General features: G+C 40.5%; 1 protein-coding gene across 3 annotated transcripts in view; it reads left to right on the forward strand.

Moving 5' to 3' along the window:
- LOC135110858 (ATP-dependent RNA helicase DHX8-like) overlaps positions 1–13,089 on the forward strand; it is a gene marked incomplete at its 3' end in the record, with an annotated part of 103,960 nt that overhangs the window by 3,059 nt on the left and 87,812 nt on the right. For all 3 annotated transcript variants that reach the window (XM_064023469.1, XM_064023470.1, XM_064023471.1), the window contains 4 exon segments: positions 1,611–1,699; positions 2,307–3,089; positions 5,948–6,109; positions 9,349–9,520. In XM_064023469.1, coding sequence (XP_063879539.1) covers positions 1,611–1,699; positions 2,307–3,089; positions 5,948–6,109; positions 9,349–9,520 — 1,206 coding nt within the window.

The raw sequence follows: 13,089 nt of genomic DNA on the forward strand, positions 1-13,089 counted from the left end.
GTTAGGCTTAGATTCATTCAGTTCATTAATTTCACTGTTAGTGCCTTCTTTGTGTAGATCACAATTTAAAAAAAGTATCATATTTTGCTGAGAAGTAAATGGTTGGTGTCTGGAAGTTAACACTACTTAATGGGTTAATCTCCCATACAGTAGCAACTTAAGTGTGTGTTACCTTGTGGTTACACTTTCTATTAAGGCCCCCACACACGGAGCGATTTTAGAAGCGCGACTTGAGAAGCGTGATTCTGGGTTGACCCCACAAGGCCCCCACACACGGAGCGATTTTAGAAGCGCGACTTGAGAAGCGTGATTCTGGGTTGACCCCACACACACGGCAACTGGTGCAGTGACAGCATACCCCCTCCCCCGCCATACCCCCCATCCCCGCTACTGTATCCACGTGGACTGCCATCTCATTCACCAATGACGCGGGAATAAAAATCAGTCTGCCTGACTCCGCTTGGTAGTGATGGAGGTCGAGGAAGCAGCCTGTCTTTGGATGCTGTATCATCGCTGCCAAAGGCGAAAAAAGAAAGTGAGAAAATATTGGGTTCATCCTATTTTGCATGATAGGATGACGCATGGCATGTTCTGGACACTCTACCCGAAACTAACTATGCGTGGTTGTGATGCACTACCCCAAGCTGGATGTTACCAGTTACCCAGCACTGCCCCGCGCTCGAACTCCACATGGAGGAAAACTCTGCCTGATCGCTCATTGGCTCTAGTGTCACCCCTACCAGCCAATGAGATGCAAGTAGTGATGAAATCGCGGGAAGCAGTCGCCTCGTGTGAACGGCCTCATAGAAACACATGTTAACCGAGTCGCTCAAAAGTCGCGCTTCACCGAGGGATATCTCGAGTCGCGCTTCCGAACCAGCGAGTCGCGACCACGTCTGTGGGGTCCAATAGACTTCCATTGACTTCGGAGTCGCGCTTCTCAAGTCGCACTTCTAAAATCGCTCCGTGTGTGGGGGCTCTTAGTTAGCAGCCATAGGTTTCACTATATTGGCTGCTTAGAAACCAGTACTGTGGATATCACCATAATTTTAACTTAATAAATGCCACAGCAGTGAGAGTTAGTCTGGCATTTTTTTGTTTTGTGTATTGATTTATTTATTGATTGGTTAACAAAAAAGTAGAAGGCACCTTAACATCGTAGTCATACAATGCTTCTTTGTATATTAGTTGTGCTATGAGTAATCTCCTGGGGTGTAATAGGGTGGTCCATGAGACTGTCCCTTTCTACTAGTGGCTGACAGGGATAAGAGAGTAAATGATGTGTGTGTGTGAGTATGGTTCGTTGTCTGAATCACCCTGTGTGTGTATTTGCTAGCCTGCTATATAGATGGATAAATAGTGTATAACTTAGTGTACAATGCAGAAAACATATAATAATATAATAATGGTTTATAAATAATAGAGAGGAGTTAGAATAAAGTAGATTATTCATTTTATTAGATCATCAAAAACATTTTTGACCCAACCTCCCATAATTGTAAAATATAAATATGTTATATTAAGATAAGAGAAAATGATAAAGTATATATTAGAAAAGTCATAATTGCTTTGAAGTCTCATTGTATAATGCTGTTTTATTTTATTTTCAGCTGAGTTCATCATTTCCCTTGCTGAAGCCAACAAACGCCTTGACAAATTCAAGAAAGCACTTGAAGAAAATGGAGGAGACCAGTTTGCGGTAATGTATCCTTTCTGGTTATAAGATTCTGATATCCTGTTGTTAAAGCATGCATGCACATTCTTTATTTGGTGCTGTATATATCATGAGGTGGCATGTAAGATTACATGGAAAGGTGAGGCATCTTGTAAAGTAATTGTGTAGTGTAGTGGTTAGCATGCTTGGCTCGCAGCTGAGAAGGCCGAATTCAAATCATGAATGTGGTGAGGCATATGTGTGAACCTCTCAGTGTGTAGCCTCTGTTCATCAGCAGCAAGTAGGTACAGGATATAAACCAGTGGGTTATGACCTCGCTCTCCTGGTGTGTGATGTGTGAGTGGTCTCAGTCCTGCCCAAAGATCAATTGTTATGAGCTCTGAGCAAACAACTGTAGGTAATTGTGTGTTGACATCATTACAATTCTCAGTTCTCCAATTGTACTCTTCATTCTGTATACATTGTATTTGTAATATTTTTTTCCAACATTGATTTGGTGATTTGCATAAAACATATTTTTTGTTCCTCTTGATTTGGATAAGATTTATTTTGTATTGCTCTTATTTCTACTGTCATCTTAGATTGGTTGTTTGTGTAGAGATCTGAAAAATTTATATTTTCTTCCTAACAGGATTCGTTTGTGGAGAGCCTGTGGCGGCTGATCCAGCACATGATGCCATCTCTGACATCTTCCTCCACTATAAGTATTAAAGAAGATGATAAACCTAAAACAGAAAAGGATAAAAAAAGAGAAATGTTGCCTTTTCTAGCTTTGCCTAATGATCCCAAGGTCATTCATATGTTGGATGATGAACTCAAACCTCCAGTCAAAGTTAAAGAAGAGATAAGTCAAAAAAGTAAAATCAAAGAAAAAGAAAGGGAGGATGAATGGAATAGTCATAAATGGAAGAAAAATGAGAAGGAACTTGAAAAGGCTGAACTGAAGAGGGAAAAAATCACAAAGAAGGAGTCTGAAACAGAGATGGATGATCTGATGGCCTTTTTAGAGTCTCATGCTCCATCAAAGCAGACAGAAAAGGCAAGCAATCAGGCCAAGGAGAGAAAAAGGAGGCTGAGTCGCAGTCACAGCAGAGAGCGCAGGAGATCCAGGAGCCCCAGGAAACACAAGAGGAAGAGGGAACGAAGTCACAGCCATGGAAGGGAAAGACGAAGAAGCCACAGCAGAGAAAGACGAAGCCGCAGCAACAGTAGGGAGAGAAGAGATGATGGCTATGAGAAGAGGCATGGTAGAGAGAAGCATGGGAACAGAAAGGATCGACACAGGAGGGACAGAAGTCGATCACTCAGCAAGGACGGCCACAGAAGTAGAAGTCAAGTTAGAAATAGTCACAGCACAAGCAGTAGAGACATGTTTATCAGCCGTCCTCCAGATGAAAATCCAGTTGTGGGAAAGGTAAGCTTCCAACTTGAAATACAATCTCTTATCAAGGTTGTAGTGACAGGATGTTGTGGAAGTACACAGTTCATGTCCTGAAATGATGCCCACCTGTTCTGATTTAATATGTCACCATTGCATATATATTATTATTTAGCTGGAATAGTAGTAATAGTAGTAGTAGTAGTGATCATAATAGAAATAGTAATAGTAGTAATAGTGCACTGATAATCTGCAATCACAATAGTAGAAATATCCTATATGACTGCAGTAATAAAACTGAGGTAGTAGTCTAGTCATGGAGGCGAGGTGAATAACACAGCCCAGCTGCCGAGATGTCAACAACACACTTGGTGTTTCACTGAACAGGGCCGTGTTTTCATTTTCAACATTTCCTTACATCATATTATGGTTGAAAATATCATATAGCACCCTTGCCTATAATATGGTGGTATAAATCTTCAGGTGTATGAGTGAAGGAAATTTCAGAATTAAATCTACGGGAGGCCTCACATTCATGTATAAGATGCAGCGTGATTTTTTCGAGCCATTTTTATTAAAAAGTACGTCTTATATGCCTCCAAGTACGGTAAATACAAAAACAGTTAGATGAAATAAATGAAAATTAAAGCTCACTTTACCTTGTTGAGAAGAGTTGAGTGCATACTAGGATGGTGCTGAGAAGGGAGATATTATTGTTTGGAGGGAGAGTCCTGCCAACCTGGCAACACTGCTCATGAACAGTCATGACTTCATCTCGAGAGAGGTAAACAAGGGTAGCGCTCAGTGTCATGACTCATTTTGACCCATACAAGTTCTAGCAAGCAAGTCGTATTCCAAACAAAGGTCGTATACCAAGGAATTTTTTTTTTTGTGTCCAAACAGGACAGGTTTTAGAACTTAAATTCATTCCCAAATGCTGTTCGAAATCTGAAATGTTTGAAAATCGAAACTATTTTCCCCTTAGCAATCAATGTAAAATGGATTAATCCATTACCAGACACCAGCCAACACTGTCTTATTGACTTACGATAGAGCTTCTATAGCCAAGATGGCTGCTTCACAACATTTCCAGCTAACAAATTATTTATCCAGAAAGGATGTATTGAATGAACTTAGTGACACAGAACTCATTAGAAGATACTGTTTAGACCATGCAGGTATTCTCTTTGTCACTGATCTAGTGAGGGAAGCCTCAGAGGGACACAGAGAGGAGCAACCAACTTACTGCCAAAATGAAGGTGATCATAACACTTAGGCATATTGCTGCTGGGAAAAGCTACTGGAAAACTATAGTTGTGCAGTAGTGATGGCATTGGGAATCATCAAGAGGGCCACAGGTGGCTCAGGATAATTCCTGAGCACCAAAAACTGTTAGTTTACCTTGAGGCTTTTCAACAGAATCGTATTTACTTTATTTCAAAGACTGAATTATTGTCTAACACTCTGTATCTCTCCTTCAAATATATAAAAACAAAGTAAATATTTATAGAAGCTATAAATTAGTAATAAATGCCAGCTTTTGCTGTTTCTTTTAATATTTGAAATCAAGTAACTTTGTTGTAGAACTGGATTATGGTACCAGAACTGAAGCAATAATGAGTTCAAAATTTTGTTCGAAAACTGATTTGGTAAAAAAGGGAGGCATTCATTAACTTGAGGTTCCACTGTATACCAAGTTGGACTTTCCAAAGCGGACGTATACTGATTACATGGTTACTGTAGGTAACCTTTCTTGTTTTATTGTCAGTGCAGTCAGCAATCACTTACATTACCATTAGGTTTAAATATTTGAATTACAGTTTGCTACAATGTAATTGCTATTTTTTTTTTTTTAAGCTTGCTTGTATACTTATAAAGTATGTTTTACTATCTTATTTACTTTATGTTATGTCTATTGTTATATGTTTGCACATGCTGATGATAAAAGTGTGAGTAATACAAGTGTGTGGTGCTTTGTCAGGGCCACCCTGTATGGGATTGCCAGTTAGGTATATAGATAGAAAGGCAAATGCATGTGTACACAGTATTGATATTACTCTGCATGGCAGTTTATTATTTCGATTTAGCAAAATGTAATTTGTGCATAATAGTGATGAGCCTAATTTACATGGAGTATAGGGTGAGTGTGTCACCTTCAGACTCCCTTTTCTTGCCTTTGTGTTGTCTTATGCTGTGCACATTTGCTTCAGGAATATTCATTTCACAGGTTTTCATGCTACTCTAATGAAGTTTCTTGTGACGATATTTATGAATGATGTCTTGCACTATTAGTTTTCATCCAGCTACCAGCTGCCACACATGAGTCGTTGTTCTGTTGACTGCAGTCTGTTACTCATACCAAGTCAAGGGTTGTGAATAATAAAATGTTGTATAGAGTATATCCTGCATAATATAAGGAAGCCCCCCTTTTTATGTTTTTTCCAAACATTTACTCATTCACCTGGAAATTCTTTCAGTCTCCCAACCAATTTTTTTATCTTCATTGATTTTTGCATCATCACATCTTACCCTTTCTCTGTTGCCATATTTCATACAAATAGTGATGAAGCAAAAAATGGGATAAAGTAAGACAAGGAAAAAAAGATAGGTGGAGCAAAAAAAAAAGCTGAGTGACCAGATCTGAAGAATTAAAGTGTATAGTAAAAGAAGACCAAACAAATAGGTGCCAATTTAGGACTAATGGCTGAGTTGTTATGGCCTTTGTTCAGCAGGGGAATTGTACTGGCTGGTGATGGTGAAAACAATGATTGTGATATGGCAAAGTCTGAATCCTGTCATTTAACATTCTATAATCAACTCTTGTTTAACATAGAAACCAAGTACTTACTTGCTTTTTGGTTTATGTGTTGTAAATAAATGTTTTCCACTTTCAGGTTTATGAAGGGAAGGTAACAAACATCTTAAACTTTGGATGCTTTGTTCAGCTGGAAGGGCTGCGGAGGAGGCTGGAAGGCCTTGTGCATATTTCACAGCTGCGGAGAGAAGGACGTGTCACTAATGTATCAGATGTAGTTGTTCGGGGACAAAAAGTGAAGGTTTGTAGCCTATGTGGAACATTTTGTGAAAAAAACTAAGGGGATGCTATCCACAAAAGTGTGTGTGCATTTATCTAGTTCTAGCATATGGGAGGAGGCTATGTTTGTGCTTTCTCATTAATATCTCCCATTTTCTCATTTGACCTTGAAGTCATGTGTTGTCTCTATGTGAACCACTTCCTTTTTCAATTCATTTCATATTTCTATTGCTCTGTGTGGAAAAATACTCTATGTCTCTTCCATAGTTGTCTCTTTTTATCTTCCTTCCATGTCCTCTTGTGTCTCATATCCCATATTATTACATCTCTGCCAAGCACTTCCCTGTCTTTCATCATTCTCTAAATTGCAATCAGGTCACCTCTTCTTTTTGTTTCTCTTTCTCTTTGTTTTAGTGTTGTCAAATTTAATTTTGATAGCTTCTCTTCATGACATCTCTGTTAGGCTTTGTGCTATTTTTGTGCATGCTCTTTGGATTCTCTCAAGTTTCCCTATCATATATTCTTTTTTTTTGTGCTTGGTGACCACACTGTTACTGCATATTCTAATCTTGGTTATATCATTGTGACTATTAACTTTCATACCATTTCTTCATTCATATAGTGAATGCCATTCCTGTGTTTCTTAGCAGCTTATAAGTTTCTCCTGCAATTTTATTTTATTTTTTTTCTGGTGACAGATTTTCAGACATAATTACTCATAGTGTGTGTGTGTGTGTGTGTGTGTGTGTGTGTGTGTGTGTGTGTGTGTGTGTGTATTTATCTAGTTGTATATACCTAGTTGTATAATACTGGGTTTGAGCAGGGCTCATAGTGTCCTGTCTCCATATCTATATTTATCCACAATTTCCTTAAATTTATGCATGTTTGGTGCTGTAACAACCTTCTCATTTAGGCCATTCCAGATATCCACAGTTCTCTGTGGAAAACTGTACTTCTTGATGTCCCTTAAACACTGACTCTTCCTGATCTTCTTTGAGTGCCCTCTCATCTGTCCAGCTTCATCTTCTTCCAGCAACACCAGATCCTGCTTGTCTATCTCCTCAATAAGGTTAACTATTTTATGCACCATTATTAGATCTCCTCTTTCTCTTCTAACTTGCAAAGTTGGCAGTTCCATTTCCTTCAACCTCTCTTCATATATTAGGTCTTTCAGCTCCGGTACCATCCTTGTAGCTGCCCTCTGAATTCTTTCCAACTTCTTTATGACTTTCTTCATATACGGAGCCCACACCACTGCTGCATATTCCAGTCTGGGACGTAGCAGAGTGGCTATAATTTTTTTTATCATAGTCTTATCCATGTAATGAAATGCCACCTTAATATTTGTTAACATCCTGTACGTCAAGCCAAATATCTCATTTATATGCCATTCTGGGGTCAGGGTATCTTGAAAAACCACTCCTAGGTCTTTCTCCTTGCTCTTCATTATTACTTCCTCCCCCATTTTATAGTCCCATGCAGGTCTTCTTTTACTCTTTCCCAGTTCTATCACATGGCATTTCTTAACATTGAATTCCAATTTCCACTTCTTACTCCATCCATAAATCTTGTCAGTATCTCTTTGCAACTCCATACAATCAACATGGCTCTTTATTACTCTTAACAATTTTGGATCATCAGCAAACAGATTAATATAACTGGTCAAACCCTCCTGCATATCACTGATGTATATTTGGAACATAATGGGTGCTAACACTAATCCCTGTGGTACTCCACTTGTTACATTATTCAAACTTGAACAGGTGTCCCTGATCACAGTTCTCACTTCTCTATCGTTTAAGTAGTCTCTCATCCATTTTATCATTATCCCTCTCAGTCCTCCTATATGTTCCATCTTCCACAATAGTCTTTTATGTGGAACTTTATTAAAAGCTTTTTTGATGTCCAAGTACACTGCATGTACACCCATCTCTGTTTTGTACTTCATCCATTACTCTTGTATAGAAACTTAGTAAATTTGTCACACATGACCTTCCTTTTCTGAAACCAAATTGACTATTTGTTATAACTTCATTCTCTTCCAAGTATTTCACCCACTTTTCCTTGATCACTATTTCACAGATCTTGCCCACAACACTAGTTAGTGACACTGGTCTATAATTTAGTGGCTCAGTTCTCTTTCCTCCTTTGTGTATTGGCACTATATTTGCTCCCTTCTTGGTACTCTTCCCTCAATCAGTGAGCTGTTAATCACATCCCAAATTGGCTCCACCACTTGTTCTCTACATTCCTTTAGTGTCCAACCTGACACTCCATCAGGCCCCATTGCTTTCCTGACACCCATCTTCTGTAACAATTTACTAATTTCACGTTTTTGCACCAGTACTTCCTGTAATCCCCCTGCCTCACCTCCTCGTTTGCTTCTGTAAAATCCACTTCCACATTGAATACAGACCTGAAACTCTCATTCATAATTTCACTCATCTTTTCTGCTGTTTGATATATCCTTCCTTCCTTTACTATCTTGTTAATGATCTCTGTTTGTTATCTTTCCATTGATATATCTGTAAAAAAGCTTGGGCTCCACATTTCTTTACCACATCCTGTGTGTGTGTGTGTGTGTGTGTGTGTGTGTGTGTGTGTGTGTGTGTGTGTGTGTGTGTGTGTGTGTGTGTGTGTGTTTCAAGGTTGGGCAGCACATACATGCTGGTTCTCAAGATCCATGTCACAGATTCCTGGAGATGATGAGGAATGACTGTTATCTTGAAGGTGCCACCATCTGAATGTGTTGTGTCACTGTCATCATTCATACTACAGCTTAATTTTATGCTATTAACAGCCTTCACCAGTAGAGATATCATAGAGAACTGTGTCTTCTGCAGGCTGGCAGTGGGTATAATATTTCACTCAGATGTTGAGCACCTTGGCCACTATAATTATGGCAGAATAGTGAACAACAGGTGCCTTCTTGTTTGATTCCTGAGCACTTGTAGCAAAAGTATCTCTATTGTTACCTATGTAATGAATGGTTCACTCACTCTCAGCATCATTTAGCTCACTGTTCTACAAGTGTTGAAGGCTGCTGTTATTTTATAAAGCCCCCCAAAAGATGCTTTCACATCATAAGTCTTGTAAATCATAAATTGTGCATAGTGTTTCTGTATTATATGGTACAAAGTATTGAAATAGAAGTCAAGATGAGGTCATCCTTAACATAAATTCCTGTTCCTGAGGGTTTGAATATTATTTTGTGTTAACTGAAAAGAAGTATTAATCTGATATTGATTTCATTCCACACAGGTGAAGGTGCTGTCATTCACAGGACAAAAGACTTCCCTCTCAATGAAGGATGTCAATCAGGAGACAGGAGAAGACCTCAACCCCAATGTAGCACCTGTAGGGATTAGCAACATGGAGGAAGACTCTATGAGAAATCCAGACAGGCCTATGTCTCTCATGGAACTAACTAAAGGTATTTTTCTTTCATACTTAGGGGATATTATAGATAGGCATAATAACCTTGCTGATGCAAGAGTTACCTAATATTCTCAGTCTTTCATCCTTTTTTTTCTGGAAACTCTGGAACTCCCTACCAGCCTCTGTATTTCCCCTTTTTTATGACTTGAACTAACTCTCAAGAAGGAAGTTCCAAGACACTTATCCTCCAACTTTGGATAATCATTTGGCTGTTCTCTTTGTGGACTGGCACCTCAGTGGGCCTGTATTTTGCACTTTTGTTGCTCTGCACCCAGAACCCCTCTTGCATAATAAAAGAAACATTACCTTTGAGTATCCAAATTGAGGACAAGTTCAGCATTATTCCCAGCTGAATCACACTTTTTTTGTGTTCAGGAAATTGTCCAGGGGCACAAAAAGGAGAGAGAGAGAGAGAGAGAGAGAGAGAGAGAGAGAGAGAGAGAGAGAGAGAGAGAGAGACTAATTTGCTTGTCTCAAAAAATTTAACCATAGAAGTCTTCCAAGTGGAGTCTAATGTAGTTTGGGTATATTGTACTCCTGTCGTGAGACAGTTCAAGTCATAGGCAGGTGGAAAATGCAGAAAGAGGCAGAGCTCTAGAACTTAACAGTGAAAAGATGAGGGAGTGAATGTAGCTTTTGTATTAGAGAGATGGACAGCATAGGAGAGAGGGTAAGTCTTGTGCAATAAGGCCATTAGAGACATAGGGGAGTCTTACAATTCAGAAGATCAGTAATGATTGAAATAATGAGGGAAGGTTGTAGTAAATGCAATACTGAAGTGAAATGTGAGAGAGATTGAACACCCTCAATTAAAGGAGAGGAGTTGATGAGGTGATGGCTCTGTCCTGCTTAATAAGACCGTTTGTATAAGTCCAATATATAAGATACATAATTTATACAAGGATGAAAATGCCTCTTGATAGAGTTGTGGTCTCTGAGAAGAAAGAAAACTGATAGAGACAACACAGAAAACCTGACAATGGAAGCCGCTTTAGCAAAAGATAAGGTGTGATATATCAAGTAGAAAGTAAAGAATTTTCCAAGTATGTTCAGTGCAGGCAGGAGGAGGATAGGTGTCTGGAAGGTAGTGTTAAGCTGGTAAATGAAAGAATTGAATTTTGAGGCCTTGAACAAAAACAATAAACATAACCTTTATGAACTAAAGATGCTTAAATATTTTACAATGGGGAGTGCATTCAGAATACACAAGGCAGAGAGGGAAGGATGCACAGATAATGCCGTGTGGGTGATATACACCCTGTTGGCACACAATATTGCTCCAGGACGACCCAGGAGGCAAGGGAGAGGAAGTGGGAAGGAGAAGGTAACTGAGGGCACAGCCTCTTGTATGCATGGAGGTAATCTATATGGTTTTTACTCCTTGAAGAACGTTTAGGCATTGGCTGAGTAGGGGAATTCCTTTTGAGCTGTGATGCTGTGTCTGTACAGGACCAATTATTGGTTGAACACCTTGGTGGAAAGGACAGGTGACCATCCTCTCTCTCTCTCTCTCTCTCTCTCTCTCTCTCTCTCTCTCTCTCTCTCTCTCTCTCTCTCTCTCTCTCTCTCTCTCTCTCTCTCTCTCTCTCTCTCTCTCTCTCTCAGGTCTCAGGTCAGGGTTCCTAGTGAACGGACGTGTTTAGTGAGCAGTGACCTGACGCTAATATAGCTGGCTAGTGTAGACATGGCGCCTTGTGTTGCTGAGTCGACTGGTTGTGTTTGTTCTCCTGTTCTCGAGGCCTTCGTTGCGAAGGTCTCAGAGGTGGAGGCTGAGTTCCATCAAAGGATCTCGGAGGTGCAGGCTGAGTTTCGTGAGAGGATCTCAGACCTGCAGGCTGAGTTCTATGAGAGGATCTCAGCACCTGTGGGAGGGTCGTGCCCCACCGTCACCTTACCTAGTAAGGCGACTGAGGAGCAGTGGTCAGTTGTGTGCAGGGGAGCCAAGAGGGTGAAGGTCCTCAGGGCACCTTGCGTGGAGACGAAGAATCCCTTCAATGTGCTGGAGGAAGGGAAGGAGAAGGAGGTGGACAGGGCGGGAGGAGGCAAGAAGGAGGGGGCAGATGCAGTTACCCTGCCCCAAGGTAGAGTGCTTGTGTTTGGTGATAGTCAGGTTAGGCACTTAGATAGTGTGTTCTGTGCTAGGGATAGGAAGCGTAGGTCGAGGGTGTGTTTGCTGGGGGCTGGGATAGGGAAGGTAGCTGATAGGCTAGACACGTGCTTGGAAAAAGATGGGACCAAGCCCATTGTTTTTCTCAGTGTGGGAGGGAATGACCTTGGTAAGGTCAGGAGTGAGGAGCTTATCAGGAGGTTTCGACAGGCTTTGGACAGGATTAGGGACAAGGGAGGGATCCCCGTGGTATGTGGTGTCTTGCCGAGGAGGGGAGTTGGTGCTGAGTGGCTGTCCAGGGCTATTACAGTGAATCGCAGGCTCGCGAATCATTGTAGGAGTAGTGGATGGACGTTCATTGACAACTGGGACCTTTTGTATGGTAGGGACACCTTGTATGCCAGGGATGGAGTGCATTTGTCACGCCAGGGTGTTCATGTTTTGGCCGAAACACTCGAGCGGGAGGTAACTGCACTCCAGCACTTTTTTCGTTAGTCGGAAGGGAAGAAGGGGTAATGAGGAGAAGGTGAGGGGCAAACTAGTTAAATCTAGAAAGGTAGCTAGCTCAGGGATGGTGAGAAATAGCTTAAGTGTTTACTACACAAACTGTAGAAGTATTCTGAATAAAATAGATTTGCTTAGAGGAATAGCGAGCGTAGGAAAATTTGATATCATTGCTTTAACTGAAAGTTGGTTAGATATGTCAGGAAAAGTATTTAATCCAGCGGTTAAGATAGATGGGTATACAATGTTCTATAAAGATAGGGAAAACAGGAGAGGAGGAAGCGTCGCGTTATACGTTAGGGACACACTACAGTGTTGTATGAACAATAGAATTAAAACAGATAACAAAGCAGAGTCGATATGGATAGGTATTAAGGAAGGATCACAGTCAGTAGTACTAGGGGTAGTTTACAGACCACCGACCAGTACAGAGGAAATTAACACCTCACTGTGGCAGGAATTAAATAGAGCAGGCAGGTACAGTCAGGTATGTGTGGTAGGAGATTTTAATTTTAGGAATATCGACTGGAGTCTGATTGTGGGTAACAAGGAAGCAGAGTAATTTCTTAAGGTAATTCAGGATAATTTTTTAAAACAGGTAGTCGTAGAACCCACAAGGGGGAATAATATTCTAGATTTAATTCTTACTAACAGGGAGGAAGCAGTCACGCAGGTAGAGGTTGGAGGACAGCTAGGTAACAGTGACCATAGGGAAATTAGGTACAATTTAGAATGGGAAGAAACTGTTAGAAACAAAAACACTAGTAAAATACCTGACTTTAGGAGAGCAGATTTTGAGGAATTAAAAAGGTACCTCGAAGGAGTGGACTAGCAAAGGATGCAGGGCGAGGTCAGATCAGGGACGGAGTTCAGAGAGATAAGGCAGGATGAGAAAGGTGAGGTGAGGCTCCGGAAGGGAGGAGGAAAGAGGAAGGGGGGAGATAGGTGTGAGT

This window comes from Scylla paramamosain, chromosome 21 (assembly GCF_035594125.1).
Source record: "Scylla paramamosain isolate STU-SP2022 chromosome 21, ASM3559412v1, whole genome shotgun sequence".
NCBI lineage: Eukaryota > Metazoa > Arthropoda > Malacostraca > Decapoda > Portunidae > Scylla > Scylla paramamosain.